Source organism: Pongo abelii, chromosome 7 (genome assembly GCF_028885655.2).
Source record: "Pongo abelii isolate AG06213 chromosome 7, NHGRI_mPonAbe1-v2.0_pri, whole genome shotgun sequence".
Lineage (NCBI taxonomy): Eukaryota > Metazoa > Chordata > Mammalia > Primates > Hominidae > Pongo > Pongo abelii.
In genome coordinates this window covers 62,416,406-62,434,380 of record NC_071992.2, presented here as the reverse complement: position 1 = coordinate 62,434,380, position 17,975 = coordinate 62,416,406, and the positions used below count along the sequence as shown (strand labels likewise).

Sequence of the window (17,975 nt, the reverse complement as noted above, 5' to 3'; positions counted from 1 at the left end):
GTGTTTTGGTGTCAGTAGGAAACACTAATCTTCTGACATCTGTAGATGTCAGATCTGTAGATGTCTGTAGATCTGGCATCTACACGAGCCAGACACCTGGGTGCTCAGCACAGAGCACAGTGATGTGGACTGGCTCACCGAGGTGTAGGAACTCAAGGATCCAGAGCCTAAGGGTGTTCAATGGTCAGTGTAGACATCCCCAGCACCTACTGTCCCATCATCTACCTTGTAGGTGATAACATTGAGCACCTTTGTTGGGCTCACTTAAATACTCAAGGTAAACCTTGCTTTCAGTGCTTAACCTACATTTCCACTTTTGTGTATTTGAAAATAAACTTAATTTTTCAGATACTGGAGGAGTCTCTGTGTGAACTGGTTGCGAAACAATTGAAGCAACATCAGAATACTATGGAGGACAAGTTTATTGTGTGCTTGAACAAAGTGACCAAGAGCTTCCCTCCTCTTGCAGACAGGTATGGGCTGTCCAGGGATCCTGTGGGGGCAGGAGGGTCCTCGGCCCTCCTCTCACCAATTCCCTTCCCCGCCAGGTTCATGAATGCTGTGTTCTTTCTGCTGCCAAAATTTCATGGAGTGTTGAAAACACTCTGTCTGGAGGTGGTACTTTGTCGTGTGGAGGGAATGACAGAGCTGTACTTCCAGTTAAAGAGCAAGGACTTCGTTCAAGTCATGAGACATAGGTGAGTGAACACTAGCCCTGCTCTTGGGTCCCACTGGCTCATAAAGTGTTAATTTGTTCAGACGTCTCCAACTCAAGAAGAACCTGTGGGTTTCCATGATATGCACATTTGTGAAGTTGGAATCTCTGAAGAAAAGGTGAAGGCACCATAAGAATAGGATATCTGCTGAGGTGGGCCTGCTCCCTGCTCCCTTGGCCTGGCATCTTGGGGAGCCACATCCCAGGGCATGTTTTTCATCCATAAATGAAGGAGTTGGCCTATGGGGTTACCTTGGCTCTCTTCAGATTTAAAATGTATGCTTTTGAGTTCTGTACCTCTTTTGCCAGGTGAGAGGCTTCTGTTAATGTGTTTAAATTGTTCATTTATTTTCAAAATTGCAACATAGCATAAAAGTATATGTTAAAAGAGAAAGCTGCTGATTACTTACATTATATTATTTCCCTGTCCCTGTACTCTTTTCTGGTCTTAGTCTATTAGTCTATATACCTTTTTTTTTTTTTTTTTTTCATTTTTTCAACTTTTATTTTTGAATAAAGAGGTACAAGTGCAGGTTTGTTACGAAGGTATATTGCGTAATGCTGAGGTTTGGAGTACAGATGAATCTGTCACTCAGGTAGTGACCATTTTACCTAGTAGTTATTCAACTCTTGCCTCATATCCTCCCTTCCCCTTCTTCTGTTCCCCAGTGTCTGTTGTTCCTGACTTTATGTCTATGTGTACTCAGTGTTTAGCTCCCACATATGAGTAAGTACATGCAGTATTTGCTTTTCTGTTTCTGTACTAGTTCACTTACGACAGTGGCCTCCAGCTGCATCCATGTTGCTGCAAAGGACATTTCATTCTTTTTTATGGCTGCCTAATATTCCATGGTATATATGTACCATTTTCTTTATCCAGTCCACCATTGATGGGCACCTGGGTTGATTCCATGTCTTTACTGTTGTAAATGGTGCTGTGGTGAACATATGGGTGCATGTGTCTTTTTGGTAGGATGATTTATTTTCCTTTGCGTATATACCCAGTAATGGGATTGCTGGGTCAAATGATAGTTCAACTCTCACTTCCTTGACAAGTCTCCAAACTGCTTTCCACAGTGGCTGAACTAATTTACATTCCCACCAACAATGTATAAGTGTTCCTTTTTCTCTGCAGCCTTGCCAATATCTGCCAGATTTTTAACTTTTTAAGAAAACCATTCTGACTGATGTGAGATGGTATCTCATTTGCATTTCTCTGATGATTTGTGATGATGACTTTTTTTTATATATATATTTGTTGGCCGCTTTTATGTCTTTTGAGAAGTATCCATGTCTTTTGCTCATTTTTTAATGGGGTCACTTTTTACTTGTTGAATTAAGTTTTTTATGGATTCTGGATATTAGACCTTCGTTAGGTGCATAGTTTGTGAATATTTTGAATATTTTCTCCGATTCTGTAGGTTGTCTGTTTACCCTCTTGATAGTATCTCTTGCTGCACAGAATCTCTTTAATTTAACTAGGTCCTGCTGGTCAATTTTTGTTTTTGTTGCAGTTTCTTTTTAGAACTTAGTCATAAATTCTTTGCTAAGGCTGATATTGAGAAGGGTATTTCCTAGATTTTCTTCCAGGATTTTTGTAATTTGAAGTCTTACATTGAAGTCTGTAATCCATCTTAATTTTTTTATATGGTGATAGGCAGGGCTCTAGTTTCATTCTTTTGCATATGGTTACTAGTTAGCACCATTTATTGAATGAGGCATCTTTTCCCCGCAGCTTATTTTTGTTGACTTTGTCAAAGATCAGATGGTTCGGCTTTATTTCTGGGTTCTCCATTCTGTTCTGTTGGTCTGTGTGTCTGTGTTTTTTTTTTGTTTGTTTTTTCCCCCCACCAGTACCATGCTGTTTTGGTTATTGTATCCCTGTAGTATAGTGAAGTTGGGTAATATGATGTTCTGGCCTTGTTCTTTTTGCTTAGAATTGTTTTGGCTATTTGGGGTCTTTTTTGGTTTCATATGAATTTTAGAATAGTTTTTTCCAATTCTGTGAAAAGTGACATAGGTAGTTTGATAGGAATAGCATTGAATCTGTAGATTGTTTTGGGCAGAATGGCTATTCTAACAATATTGATTCTTCTAATCCATTTTTTCATTTATTTGTATCATCTCTGATTTCTTTCAGCAGTGTTTTGTAGTCCTCCTTGTAGAGATCTTTCACCTCCTTGGTTAGCTGTATTCTTAGGTGTTTTATTCTTTTCTTTGCTATTGTAAATAGGCTTACATTCTTGATTTGGCTCTCAGCTGTAATGTTATTGGTGCATAGAAATGTTACTGATTTTTGTACATTGATTTTGTATCCTAAAACTTTACTCAAGTCATTTATCAGTTCTAGGAACCTTTTGTCAGAGTCTTCAGGGTTTTCTAGGTATAGAATCATACCATCAGAGAAGAGGAATAGTTTGATTTCTTCTTTTCCTATTTGAATACGTTTTATTTCTTTCTCTTGCTTGATTGTTCTGTGTAGGACTTCGAGTACTGTGTTGAATAGGAGTGATGAGAGTGGGCATCCTTGTCTTTTCCAGTTTTCAAGGGGAATGCTTCCAGTTTTTGCCATCATTCAGTATCATGTAGGCTGTGGGTTTGTCATAGATGATAGTTATTATTTTGAGGAATATTCCTTTGATGCTTGGTTTGTTGAGGGTTTTTAATCATGCAAGGATGTTGGATTTTTTTCTTTTCTTTTTTTTTTTTTTTGAGCCAGAGTCTCCCTCTGTTATCCAGGCTGGAGTGCAGTGGCGTGACCTCAGCTTACTGCAACCTCTGCCTCCCAGGTTTAAGCGATTCTCTTGCCTCCTGAGTAAGTGGGATTACAGGCACAGGCCAGCATGCCTGGCTAATTTTTGTATTTTTAGTAGAGACAGGGTTTTATCATGTTGACCAGGCTGGTCTCGAACTCCTGACCTCAAATGATCCATCCGCCTCGGCCTCCCCAAAGTGCTAGGATTATAGGCATGAGCCACTGCGCCTGGCCCAGAATGTTGGATTTTATTGAAAGCTTTTTCTCTATTTATTGAAATGATCATATGGCTTTTGTTTTTAATTCTGTTTATGTGGTGAATCACATTATTGATTTGTGTATGTTGAACCAACCTCGCATTCTAGGAATAAAGCACACTTGATTGTCACGCAATCAGTTGTGTTGTGTTGTGTTGTTGGATTCAATTTGCTAGTATTTTGTTGAGGATTTTTGCATCTGTGTTCATCAGGGATTTGGCCTGAAGTTTTCTTTTTTCATTGTGTCCTGCCAGATTTTGGTATCAGGATGATGCTGGCTTCATAGAATGAGTCAGGGAGGAGTCCTTCCTCCTTGGTTTTGTGAAATAGTTTCAGTAGGATTCATACCAATTCTTTGTATGTCTGGTAGAATTCAGCTGTGAATCCATCTGCCCTGGGGTTTTTGTTTTCTGCTTTTTTTTTTTTTTGGCTTGGTAAGTTTTTTTCATTATTGATTTAATTTAGGAGCTCCTGATTGGTCTGTTCAGGTTTTTTTGTTTGTTCGTTTGTTTTTTTAATTTCTGGTTCAATCTTGGGAGGTTGTATGTTTCCAGGAATGTATCTATTTCCTCTAGATTTCCTAATTTGCTTATGTAGAGGTGTTCACAGTAGTCTCTGAGGATCTTTTGTATTGCTGTGGGATCAGGTATGTTATCTTTGTCATTTCTTATTGTGCTTATTTAGATCTTCTGTCTGTCTCTGTCTCCCTCTATTGATCTAGCTTGCGGTCTATCTCGTTTATTCTTTCAAATAATCAACTTTTGGTTTTGTTGAATCTTTGTGTAGATTTTTGGATCATAATTTCATTCAATTCCACTCTGGATTTTGGTTATTTCTTTTCTTCTGCTGTCTTTAGGGTTGGTTTGTTTTGTTTTGGTTGGTTTTAAGGTGGAGTCTCACTGTGTTGCCCAGGCTGGAGTGCAGTGGTGCGATCTCGGCTCACTGCAACCTCCACCTCCCGGGTTCAAGCTATTCTTTTGCCTCAGCCTCTTTCCTGAGTAGCTGGGACTATAGGTGCACACCACTACGCCTGGCTAATTTTTTTGTATTTTTAGTAGAGACAGGGTTTCACTATGTTGGTCAGGCTGGTCTCAAACTCCTGACCTCAAATGATCCTCCTGCCTCAACCTCCCAAAGTGGGATTACAGGCGTCAGCCACTGCACCCGGACTTGGTTTGTTCTTATTTTTCTAGTTTATATGCGATGTTTGATTATTGATTTGAGGTCTTTCTAATGTTTTGATGTAGGCATTTAGTGTCCCTGTTTTCCTTAATTGAAAAAAATTTTTTGATTCCTGCCTTAATTTTGTTGTTTTCTCAGCAGTCATTTAGGAGTAGGTTGTTTAATTTTTATGTAATTGTATGGTTTTGAGAGGTCTTGGTATTGATTTATATTTTTATTATACTGTGGTCTGAGTGTGTGCTTGGTATGATTTTGAATTTTTTTTTTTAATTTATTGAGGCTTGCTTTATGGCTGAGCATGTGGTTGATCTTAGAGTATGTTCTATGTGCAGATGAGAAGAATGTATATTCTGGTATATTAGGTGGAGTATGCTGTAGATGTATTGGGTCCGATTGTTCAAGTGTCGAGTTTAAGTCCAGAATTTGTTAGTTTTCTGCCTTCCTGATCTATCTAACACTGTCAGTAGAGTGTTAGTTTCCCACTATTATTGAGTGCCTGTGTAAGTCTCTTCATAGGTCTAAAAGAACTTACTTTATGAATCTGGGTGCTCCAAAGTTAGGTACTTATATATGTAGTATAGTTAAGTCTTCTTATTGAATTGAACCCTTTGTCATTATGTAATGCCCTTTTTTGTCCTTTTTAACTATTGTTGGTTTAAAGTTATTTTATCTGATAAAAGAATAGTGACCGCTGCACTTTTTCATTTTCTGTTTTTGTGATAGATATTTCTCCATCCTTTGAGCCTGTGGGTGTTGTTACATGTGAGATGGGTCTCTTGAAGAGAGAAAATAGTTGAGTTTTATTTTTCTTAAATCCAACTTGCCACTGCGTGGCTTTTAAGAGGGGCCTTTAGACCATTTACATTCAAGGTTTATATTGATATGTGAGGTTTTGATCCTGTTGTCATGTTGTTACCTGGTTGTTTTGTAGACTTAACTGTGTAGTTGCTTTATAGTATCTGTGGGCTATGTACTTAAGTATGTTTTTGTGGTAGCAGGTATTCTTCTGTTTCATGTTTAGCACTCCCTTAAGGACCTCTTACAAGGCAGGTCTAATGGTAACAAATTCCCTTAATGTTTCCTTGTCTGAAAAGGACTTTATTTTTTCTTTCCTTATGAAACTTAGTTTGGCAGGATATTAAATTCTTGGTTGGAATTTGTTTTCTTCAAGGATGCTGAAAATAGGCCCCAGTCTCTTCTGGTTTTTAAGGTTGCTGCTGAGAGGCCCGCTGGTAGCCTGATGGGGTTCTCTCAGTACGTGAGCTGACCCTTATTTCTAGCTGCCTTTAAAATTTTTTCTTTCACGTTGAACTTGGAAAATCTGATGACTATGTGTCTTGGGGATGGTCTTGTATAGTGTGTCACAGGGATTCTCTGAATTTCTTGAATTTGCATGCCCACCTATCTCTAGTGAGATGGGGAACATATTCATGGACTGTATCCTCAAATATATTTTCCAAGTTGTCTCTTTCAGGAATTCCAATAAGTCATAGGTTTGGTTCTTTTTACATAATCCATTATTTCTTAGAGATTTTGTTTAAAAATTCTTTTTTCTTTATTTTTTTCTGACTGGGTTGATTTGAAGGACTGGTCTTCAAGCTCTGAGATTCTTTCCTTAGCTTGGTCTATTCTTTTGTTAATGTTTCCAACTGTATTATGAAATTCATGTAGTGAATCTTTCAAATCCAGAAGTTCAGTTTGGTTCCTTTTCTTTTCTTTTCCTTTGTTTTGTTTTGTTTTGTTTTCGACAGGGTCTTGCTGTGTAACCCAGGCCGAAGTGCAGTGGTTGTGGCCATGACTTACTGCTGCAGCCTCAACCTCTCAAGCTCAGGCAATCCTCCCATCTCAGTCTCCTGAGGAGCTGGGACCATAGGCATGCGCGACCATGCCCAGCTAATGATTTATATTTTTGCAGAGATGGGGTTTCATCATGTTGCCCAGGCTGATCTCAAACTCCCCAACTGAAGCAATCTACCTGCCTCAGCTTCCCAAAGTGGTGGGGATTACAGGTGTGATCCACCACGCCTGGCTTGTTCATTCTTAAAATGGCTATGTTGCCTTTTGACTGTTGAATCATTTTACTGGGTTTCTTGGATTGAATTTCAGCCTTCTCCTGGATCTTGAGCTTTCTTGCCATCCGGATTCTGAATTCTATTTCTGTCATTTCAGCCATTTCAGTCTGTCTAAAAACCATTGCTGAGAGGCTAGGACAGTTGTTTGGAGGTGAGGAGATACTTTGAATTGCCAGAGTGTTTGCACAAATTCTTTCTCATCTGAGAGGGCTGGTGTTCCTTTATCTTTTTGGCGTTGCTTCTGCTTGGATGGGGCCTTTTGTTTTCTTATTCATCATTTTCCTTGAGGGTTTGACTGTGGTGTATGCTGAGTATAGTCGATTGGCTTCCTTTCTGGGTGTTTTCAGCGGGCTGAGGCTTTGTATAGGATCTCTCTTTGTGCTAGGTTCCTGCATTGGGTTTCACAGGTGTTGGATACTAGAAGAATTTTTTTTAGTGATGTAATTCAGACTATGATCCAGTATATGGTGCTTAAGGGTAAGGGCTAGCAGATAAACTCTTAGATTGCAGTGCGTTCAGCATGGTGCTCTGTGCTGGGGGTAGGGGAAGGGAGATGACCCCCCTCACCAAGTTCATTCCCAGGCCTTAGAGGAGCCCTTTCCAATCACTGGCACCATACTCACATTTCCTGAACCCCAAGGGGGGCCCTGGTGGGCTGCGCTCCCCATCCCTTAGCAGTGGCCTGAGCTGAAGGTTAGGTCACCAGGAGACCTGCAGCATTCTGGAGGCCCACTGGTCCTCTGTGCTTGGCAAAGTCAGAGAGGGTTGTGGGGTATGTCTGTGGGTGGTCTGTTGGTATAGTAGGTCAAGGATGGGGGATCTCAGGGCAGGGTGATGTTGTCGTGGTTGTGCAGCTGGTGAGGTGCCGACAGCCTGGGTTTTTTTGCCCAGCAGACAGTTGTGGGGACTGCCCAGCTCACGTTCCCTCAACCAAGTCTGTTGGTGTCTTCCCCTGTAGCTAGCTTGACCAGCCAGTTTTATGCCATGCTTTCTGCGCCCAGATCACTGGGCTGTTAGGTGTTTCAGGCCACAGGGTCCCTCAGGCAGATGCAAAGCTGGCAAACAGGCCTCACCCTTCCCAGACCAGCCTTGTGGAAGGGGACTTACCCAGCACTCATGCTGGAACACAAACCCACGTCTCACTCTACTCAGTATTCTAAGCAGAGCTTAAGTTCTGGCCACAGAGCTCAGCTCTGTATTCCTGAACGATGTGCTTAGACCCTGGGGGGCTGAGACCAGGCCCACGGCTTTGTCCTCTGTCCCCTTGGAATCAAGCACTGTGCTGGGGTGGCCGAAGTGCTCCAAGGCCACTGGCAAAGCACTCAGGCTGGGTAGTGGAGGCTATGCTGTGTGTATGCCCTTGTGGGAGCAGCTGGGGTTGGGAGTGCCTGGGAAGTTGACAGATAGGCGTGTAGATCAGGCTCTCCCCAGACCCATAGGAAGGACAGCCCTCCTCTTCCCAGCCCAGCATTCAGCAGGGGCTAGAGTGACTCAGAGCAAGGTGAGAACCTGGGGGCATGGGTGCCTGGGGTTGCATTTTGCTGGAGCTGCTCCACACTGAGTGAGACCTGCTGGGCTCCACATAGGCTGGTACTCTGCCTGTGCCTTCTCTCTGACAGTTCCCTACCAATTCAAATGTCTTTGGGGGTTGTGGGATCTCTTGTGGCTAGTATCCCAGAGCTCCACGGCAAGCATGGGTTTCCCCATAGTCACTCTACTCACTCCTTCCTTAGGACCTGATTAGGGCCAGGAGCAGGTCCTGGCACCCGGAGACTCTGTGCAGGCTTCCCAGCTTCCTCTGTCTTCAGCCTCAGTGTCTGTGTTGCCTCTCTATTGATGCTCAGTGCTTTCTTTCCAAAGATCTCTTCGAAGCATGTTGGTTTACTTATTTTGCTCTGTTTTGGTGGGAGAGGCCCTCCTGGCTATGTCTATTCAGCCATCTTGTCCCCCTCCTATGTAAATATTTTTACACAGCAATAAACATGCATTGTGTCAGTAACAAAGAATGTATGTCACTGTCCTAATATCCTTACATTCACTGAGTATCTACTGTGTGAAGCATTCAGCTGGGTGCTATAAGGAGTCAAAACAAGGAAATAGATATTTGCCTCATTTAGAGCTCAGATTGCACTTCACTATACACCATGACAGGTAGCACGTGAAGTCCTTTTAAAAAATACTGTGCCATTATTAGGTTTTTCTAAAAATAAACTTTTTATATTGAAGTAATTTCGTATTTATAGAAAAGTTGAAAGATAGTACACATAATTTCCATATACACCCTTTACCCAACTTTCCCCTCTTACATAATCTTGGTACATTTGTCAAAAGTAAGAAATTAACATTAGAACATTACTATTTACCAAACTAGACTTTACTTCCATTTCACCAATTTCCTTCTAGTATCCTTTTTCTATTTCAGGATCCAGTGTAGGATAGCTCATGAAGTAATTTGTCTTATATTTAATAATCTAGTCCATGATTATTTTAAGAATATAAGTTTTATATAAGTGTAGTGTTATCTATTATAACTAATTTTGAAACAAGAAAAAGTTGCCTGTCATACTTTGAAAGTACAGTAATAAAAATAGCTAAATTTGTGTGTGTTTAAAATCTCTCCCATAGAGATGATGAAAGACAAAAAGTATGTTTGGACATAATTTATAAGATGATGCCAAAGTTAAAACCAGTAGAACTCCGAGAACTTCTGAACCCCGTTGTGGAATTCGCTTCCCATCCTTCTACAACATGTAGGGAACAAATGTATAATATTCTCATGTGGATTCATGATAATTACAGGTAAGCTATACATTGACTATTTTATTTTGTTTTTTTTTTTTGAGATAAGGTCTTGCTCTGTCGACGAGGCTGGAGTACAGTGGCACAAACACAGGTCACTGCAGTCTCAACCTCCTGGGCTCAGTTGATCCTTCCATCTCAGCCTCCTGCGTAGCTGGGTCTATGGGTGTGCACCATCATACCTGGCTAATTTTGTTTATTTTTGGTGGAGACGGGGTTTCGCCTTGTTGCCTGGGCAACATTAACATTTTAGGAATCATTTGGGTCCCCTTAGCAATCTGGAACATAATAACACATTTTTTTACCATATGATTAATAATTAAAACATGTATTTTGGTATATCTAATTGTATCCTTTTTAAAAACTCATTTCACATATGTATGTGAAATAATCAGAGTGAAAAAGTGTGGTGTTGTGCTTATAAAACCTATTTTCATAGTTGTCCTTTTAAGATCTTGCAAAGACTAAGGAGATGAACTCTGCCAGGACCACCGGGCACTACCACACCACCACAGCTGAGAGTCACAGGACCGCTGGGCCTCCTGTGGGCCCATCCTCCTGTTCCACTCTGCTCCTGCTGGGAGCGAGGATGGGTTCTCAAGGCTTGTGCACACACCCATGAGTGGAGCAAGCTGTGATTTGGAGATCTAAAGTCTAATGGGAAAACCAGCCTTTTAAAATTGAATTCTAGATGGTGTTACTGTAGTTGAACAAAAGGGCTAGAAGAGAGCATTAATGTTGTGACATTTTGCTGTTTTCTCAAGCAGAGATCCAGAAAGTGAGACAGATAATGACTCCCAGGAAATATTTAAGTTGGCAAAAGATGTGCTGATTCAAGGATTGATTGACGAGAACCCTGGACTTCAGTACGTGCTCCCCCTGAATAACTGGGCTGGGACAATTAAATGTTAAGGGTATTGCTTTCAAAGGTAGCATAGAGTATTTTTCAGGAGTTTTAGAAATGTATTTGCAGTATTAGCATTTTCTCTGCTTTCTGCATTTAACAATATTTAGTAAAAGAGTATTTTAAAGCACATTATGAAGAGTAAGGCTTTACAATCCTGACAACTTAAAAATAACACTCTTGAAAAAGTCGTATGGACCAAATGCTCTATGCTAGGGCAGTGAGTTAAAGTGTTTCAAAATGAAAAGAAAGTCTGTAATGACACTTCTTCTGTTTCCCATTTAACACACATAGTTGAGATCATGCTGTAAGTATTAATGTTGAAAATAAAGTGTTTGAAACCTTAGAAATGAGAGGAAACTGTAATTTTAGTTATATATGAAAGTGTGAATGATTGTTACCTTCTAAAATGCCTGTCCTGAGTAAGTCAGTTATATGTGTTTCTTACCAAATACTACATAAGAAGAGGGGTAAACTTTTTATTATTATTATGTTTTTTAGAGATGAGGTCTTGCTCTGGCACCCAGGCTGGAGTGCAGTAGTGTAACTGTAGCTCACTGTAGCCTCTGACTCCTGGGTTCAGGTGATCCTCCTCCCTCAGCCTCCTGAGTAGCTGGGACTACAGGCATAACGCCAACAGGCTTGGCTGATTTTTTATTTTTTGTAAAGATAGGGTCTTGCTATGTTACCCAAGCTAGGCTTCAATGCCTGGCCTCAATCCTCCTGACTTGGTTTACCAAAGTGCTGGGATTTTAAGTGTTAGCACTGTGCCCAGCCTTAATATAAGAAGCCATATACTTTTTATATGTTTCTATATATTACTTATTTTTCCATTCTGCTGTAATTTTAAATTCATTGAGCTGCTTAAAATTGTATTTGGATTTCATATGAATTCATAAATTATAAGACCTAATTTGGTATGTGTGTATGTGCACTAACTACATACATACATTTATTTTATTTTATTTTTTTGAGATGGAGTCTCACTCTGTCACCCAGGCTGGAGTGCAGTAGCACGATTTCGGCTCATTGCAACCTCCGCCTCCTAGGTTCAAGCGATTCTCCTGCCTCAGCCTCCCGAGTAGCTGGGACTACAGGTGCATGCCACCACGCCCAGCTAATTTTTGTATTTTTAGTAGAGACGGGGTTTCACCATGTTGGCCAGGCTGGTCTTGACCTCCTGAAGTCAGGTGATCCACCCACCTCGGCCTCCCAAAGTGCTGGGATTACATGCCTGAGCCACCGCGCCTGACCCCTAATTTGGTATTTAATTAATATATGTTTTGAGTATTTTATGGCAGTAATTTTTATAATGGATTGTTTTGGCAAGGCAGTGAAGGATTTTGTGTAATTTCTTAAATTTTTTTTTGTTTGTTTCAGATAGTTAATATTATGTACTCATCATTGAAAACTGCCCAGAGAATAGAGATAAGAGAATAAAATCACCCAGTTTCTCCCCTCCCCTCTGTGGCATAAAAAATATGCTATATTTTTTGTAATATTCTCTTCCTTCAGTGGATATGTTTCATAACTCAGACTATATTTTTGATATAGTTGAATGTGGTTTCCCTCTCTGTTAAGCTTCATGTGGGTGAAGAGCTGTGCCTTCTCCACAGGACACCCTGTACAGCACATTCTTTCCCATTCGCCATTGTCTAAGCAATATACTTTTTTTCTCTTTGCTTTTCAGATTAATTATTCGAAATTTCTGGAGCCATGAAACTAGGTTACCTTCAAATACCTTGGACCGGTTGCTGGCACTAAATTCCTTATATTCTCCTAAGATAGAAGTGCACTTTTTAAGTTTAGCAACAAATTTTCTGCTTGAAATGACCAGCATGAGCCCAGATTATCCAAATCCCATGTTCGAGCATCCTCTGTCAGAATGCGAATTTCAGGTAATGTGGTCTTCTCTCTCATAGTAGTGAATATTATAAGCTTTTCCTGTTGATGAACATTTTTAATAGCTTTGACTGGCTCTTTGCCTTCTCGGAATACTCACACATTCCTTTCTGAAAAGGAAAGGAAAGGCTCGTGCCTCTGCTTCAGCCACCTGGTGCCTCTGCTTCAGCCACCTGGAGGTCCACTGGCCTCACTCTCTTGTCCTCCACTAGATTTCCCTTGTCAGGATCGCCATTGCTTTCCCTCCCCTCATTCCTCCCAACCCACAGTGGATGCTGAGCTTGTGCTCTCTCGCAGCAGCCTTAACAGTGGGAATGATGGGCAGGTTACAGAGAGCTCCTGGGGTAGGGCCCCTCCTGTCCCGCTCACAAGCTCAGGATCTGTCCCAGTGGCACGTGTGTATGTGGACAAGCTGGGTCGCTTGACTCATTGCATTTGGGTTGTGGTGCTGAGCATGATATCAAGCCGTTTTATGCAAACATTAAGAAAGCTGGGTTTTCTCCCACGATAGTTAACTAGTTTTTCTAGTTGGCAAATCACTTAGTTAAAACTTTTAAATTAGAGAAGGTTCTTCTTCAGCTGCATATGAAGTTATGGTACAAATATGCTGATGGTACCATTAGATTTTAAATAGAAATATATCAATGTTCCTAAAAAAGGAGCATTATTTCATTTGAAACTTTCTTATGTACAGGAATATACCATTGATTCCGATTGGCGTTTCCGAAGTACTGTTCTCACTCCGATGTTTGTGGAGACCCAGGCCTCCCAGGGCACTCTCCAGACCCGTACCCAGGAAGGGTCCCTCTCAGCTCGCTGGCCAATGGCAGGGCAGATAAGGGCCACCCAGCAACAGCATGACTTCACACTGACACAGACTGCAGGTAACAGTGACCCCGCCCGCCAGCCATGTATACAGCACCCTGACCTCTGTGGGCAGCTTCTGTCACAACAGTGTTGGGCTTTTGTGAGAGAAGTAAGGGATAATAGCAAAAAGCATTAAGAACCCAAGGAAGATGTCAGTCAAAAGAGGGGGTTCCTATGACAGTCAAATTCATGGAAACAGAAAGTAGAGTGCCAGGTGCCAGGGTCTGGGGAGGAGGAATGGGGATTTATAGTTTAATGGGTACAGAATTTCAGTTTTGCAAGAGGAAAAGTGCTGTGGAGGCAGGGTGCAGTGACTCATTCCTGTTATTCCAGCTGGGGCAGGAGGATCAGTTGAGCCCAGGAGTTCCGCACCAGCCTGGGCAACATGGAAAGACTCCATCTCTACAAAACAATTTTACAAATTAGCTGGGCATGGTGGCGCACGCCTGTAGTTAGTCCCAGCTACTGGGGAAGCTGAGGCGGGGAATGGCTCGAGCCCAGAAGTTCAAGGCTGCAGTGATCTGTGATCACGCCACTGCACCCTACCTTGAGCAAAAGAGCAAGGCCCTGTCTCAAAAAAAAAAAAACAAAAGCAACTCTGAACATGGAAGATGTTGATGGTTGTACAGCAGTGTAAATGTCCTTAACGCCATTGAACTGTCCACCTAAAAATGATTGAAATGGTAAATTTTATGTATATTTTCTTTTTTTTTTTTGAGACGGAGTCTTGCTCTGTCACCAGGCTAGAGCTGGAGTGCAGTGGCACGATCTCGGCTCACTGCAACCTCTGCCTCCTGGGTTCAAGCGATTCCTCTGCCTCAGCCTCCTGAGTAGCTGGAACTACAGGCGCGCACCACCTCGCCTGGCTAAATTTTTGTATTTTAGGAGAGATGGGATTTCACCACATTGGCCAGATGGTCTCGATATCCTGACCTCGTAAGCCACTGCGCCCAGCCTGTTTTGCTACAGTTTTTCTAAAAAAGAAATGGATTATTTCTGACGGGAAAAATCAGGGAAAGTTTCAGTATATGTATGTTGTGGTTTTGGTTTGGTACAGAAAAACATAGTGCAGCAAATTTAAGACATCTTATCACCAAAGCAGTAATGAATCTAGTAAATTCATTTACTAGATTTATAGTTATTAAACTGTTCTTTCTCAGATAGTTTAACTGCTTCCTTTGATGAGCAAAGTACAAATTGTAGAGTAACATATCTTAATCCTTTTATATAAACTCTTTAACGTTTTTCCTTTATGTAATTTTTTTGCACATTTTGTTGATTCTGGAAGTGGGACTAATTTGAATAATCACAATTGAAATTCTGTGACACTAATATTAGAAGTCAGGGGCTCTTAGCAGCTTTCAGTAGACAACAAAGTGTTATTCCTGTGGTGGGAGCAAGTGGCGTGTTTCTTACTTTACAAATGGGGACACTGCGGTCCAGGGGCACTGAGGCCCGTGTACCCAGTTTTCCTTGGGGCGTACCCTGGGACCTGACAGAGCCTCTGCCCAGGGTTGGAGGTGAGCACGGAGGCCTAGGGTGCCACCAGGTGTGTCCTGGCAGGTGGTCCTGCCCCGTGCACAGAGCTGGGTGGTGCTAAGTGCCTGACCTCTCTGATTGCATGTCACAGATGGAAGAAGCTCATTTGATTGGCTGACCGGGAGCAGCACTGACCCGCTGGTCGACCACACCAGTCCCTCATCTGACTCCTTGCTGTTTGCCCACAAGAGAAGTGAAAGGTTACAGAGAGCACCCTTGAAGTCAGTGGGGCCTGATTTTGGGAAAAAAAGGCTGGGCCTTCCAGGGGACGAGGTGGATAACAAAGCGAAAGGTAAGCTGGGTTGCTGAGTGTGCTTAAAATAGCTTCCCCACTAAATTACCGCAGAGCTCAGGTCTGGGGACATTTCTGACTGTATCCATGTTTCCTTCTCATTCGTAATCAGGCCCCTTAAAATTCAGTTAATGTTTCCTAGGCACTTACCGTGCTGAAGACATTGTTTTCTGGGAGTTCCAGAAGAATCTTCCAGTAAGTTATACTCGATCCATTGTTGAGTGACCTGGAGCATTAGGAGTGGGTGAGGCATTTATAAAGGGGTGATTGTAAGATGGGGTGGAATTAGCAAGCATGGTCTAGGGCTAGAGGGCTTAATACAGGTGGAGAATGGGGAGAGTGTCCGAAAAGACTGGGTGGAGGAAGAGCGTTTGAGAGGAGCCTTGGAGCTGGGGGTGCAGGAAGGGAGAGGATGAAAAGGACAGGGATGGAGAAGTGTCAGGGTGGGCAGGCTCAGATCGATTCCGCAGTCCAGGTGAAGGGATGCTTTGGGGCATGCTAGAGTAATGGCAAAGGGTGCTGTGAGGACAGGCTTGTGGGTGTGGGGGTGTATGTCGAACTTCAGCTTTAGGAAGCAGCCTTGTAACACACCGAGCAGAGGAAGGCACAGGGACTGAGTGCCCTTCTCTGAGGTTTGTGTGGGGCAGAAGTGGAGTGATGGGGACTGGAGGCAGGGGCCACAGGCACCAGGACCTGGTCTTGGCTAACAGATGACCAGAGCTAGACGGGTGCTGAGAGGCTGGAAGCAGCTTTTTGTGAGAAATGCAGCTCTGGGAGGGAACAAGGGCCCAGAGGAAGGACATGTGCAGAGAGGAAAGGGCCCATGACAGAACCCTGGGGGAGTGCCAGCAGGGAAGCTCAGCTCTGTGGAAGTAAACTTAGAAGAACTTAGAAGCAAAGCTCCCTGCCTTCTTACCTAATCATAGGAACTGAAACACAGGCAACATAACTTGCTTTACTCTACCACTCTCTCATACTTTTCAGTTACAAACCTGTGGCCCACACACAGTTCTCTAAATGGAACCTGGAGAGGTCATTGTGGTCCGCCTTTTGACATGTGCTGTGAGTTGAAGGAGTTCTGGTGGTGGTTGTTCAGGTGGAGCCGCCTGGGTGCTGAGAATGGGGTCAGCAGCAGGGAGTTTTCTCTGGGAGCTGATGGCTTGGTGGTCTGGCGGGAGTGCTGCTGTGGAGCTCCATACATAGGGCCCCCGGACTCCCTGCTTTGCAGGGCTGCAGGCGCCAGGCCTGGTGCCATCCTCCATGGGGATCCTTTGTGAGAACATGGGTCTTTTCTCTGTGGATGCTCTCAGGATCTTCTCTTTTAAACCAGTGTTCTGACATTGCAAGGACACTACGCACAAGTGTCCTTGGGCGTAGGTCCGTTTCAGTCTGTTTTTCTGGGTATATGGTGGGAGCTTCCAGGCCGCTGACTCTCACCTTCCAGTTCGGGAGCATCATCACAGGTGATTTTGTTGAGTTCTTCATCTCAGTTTGCTGTTTTCTCTTTTTGGAGTCCTAGTGCTTAGATATCACACCTGCGTGAGTGTCTTTCTGAGGTGTCATATTTTTTCCTTTGCCTCTTTTCTGGGAAATCCCTTCAACCTTATCTTTCAACCTGTGCTTTTAAGTTACAACATGTTTCAGTTTCCATGAGCTTTTTTTCATGCTCTGAACATTTCTTCAGTTCCTACTCTTGTCTTTCTGATAAATGATCATGTTTTGAAATTTTTTCCTGCATGATCTGCTTTTAACAGTTGCTCTTTCCTTGTTGCTTACTTTGGCTTCTGTTGTTCATATTTGAAGCCTTCCTTAGAACCTGTCGTGATTTGGAGGTTAAGGCTGGTGTCTCCTGGTGGGGTACTAAACAGGCGTTTGGAATCATACGGGTTAGGAGTGCTGCGGTCACCTGTCCCTGGTCAGGTTGCCACAGTCCCGAGGGAGGCTGGTCTGCACCGGGTGTTGAAGCCTCCGAGGCAGCTCCTCTCTTGTTCAGTTAGCCAGAGGCAAAGCACTCCCGGGCGAGTTGGGCAGGGGTTCAGAAGGTGGCTGCGTGCCCTCCCTGGGCCTCCCTCTGGAGGGGGCCTGGCCCGTTCAGCGCTCATGCCTGCTGAATCCTCTGCTGAGCAGTTCCAGTTGCAGCTGTGGCCCCTGCACTCCTGCTCCCGGTCGATGCCTCTGCGGCACCTGTAGGTTTTGTCTTTGAGGAAACCCGAGGTGAAAATGAACCAGGAGAGCCAAGTGTCTGGGCGGCGGGGAGTAACTGGGCCTGCTTTCCCTCTCCAGGTGTGGCCGGCCGGACGGACCTACTGCGACTGCGCAGACGGTTTATGAGGGACCAGGAGAAGCTCAGTTTGATGTATGCCAGAAAAGGCGTTGCTGAGCAAAAACGAGAGAAGGTTTGTATCTTGTCAAGAATTTGATCAGAACGATGCAGTTTCTGTCACAGGATACAGACGAAGTGAACAAGCTTCCTGCCAGACACTGGCTCCAATGTCACCTGCAAACCAGGTGGCGGGGCTGCTCCGAGCCAGCCTCCTGGGGCTCCCCCACAGGGATGCAGCCCCCGTGGCGCCCTGGTGGGGGTCCAGGAGTGCGCCCAGTTCTCTCCACGGGTGGAAGCGTGGCCTACCTCAAGGCCCGCGCCCTGGCAGGACTTCACTGGCCCTCGCTTCAGGGACCAATGCGGTGGGA

The 17,975-nt window shown here is 43.3% G+C and overlaps 1 protein-coding gene across 4 annotated transcripts in view; it reads left to right on the top strand.

Annotated features, from left to right (window-relative positions):
- Positions 1-17,975, top strand: part of PRKDC (protein kinase, DNA-activated, catalytic subunit) — a 180,925-nt gene that overhangs the window by 105,063 nt on the left and 57,887 nt on the right. For 2 of the 4 annotated variants that reach the window (XM_024251029.3, XM_024251026.3), the window contains exons 53-60: positions 349-473; positions 549-698; positions 9,607-9,780; positions 10,548-10,646; positions 12,375-12,582; positions 13,281-13,470; positions 15,084-15,284; positions 17,568-17,680. In XM_024251029.3, coding sequence (XP_024106797.2) covers positions 349-473; positions 549-698; positions 9,607-9,780; positions 10,548-10,646; positions 12,375-12,582; positions 13,281-13,470; positions 15,084-15,284; positions 17,568-17,680 — 1,260 coding nt within the window. Of the gene's footprint in view, positions 1-348; positions 474-548; positions 699-9,606; positions 9,781-10,544; positions 10,647-12,374; positions 12,583-13,280; positions 13,471-15,083; positions 15,285-17,567; positions 17,681-17,975 lie in introns of all 4 variants that reach the window. The other 2 variants (XM_024251027.3, XM_024251025.3) reach the window with 1 other exon arrangement.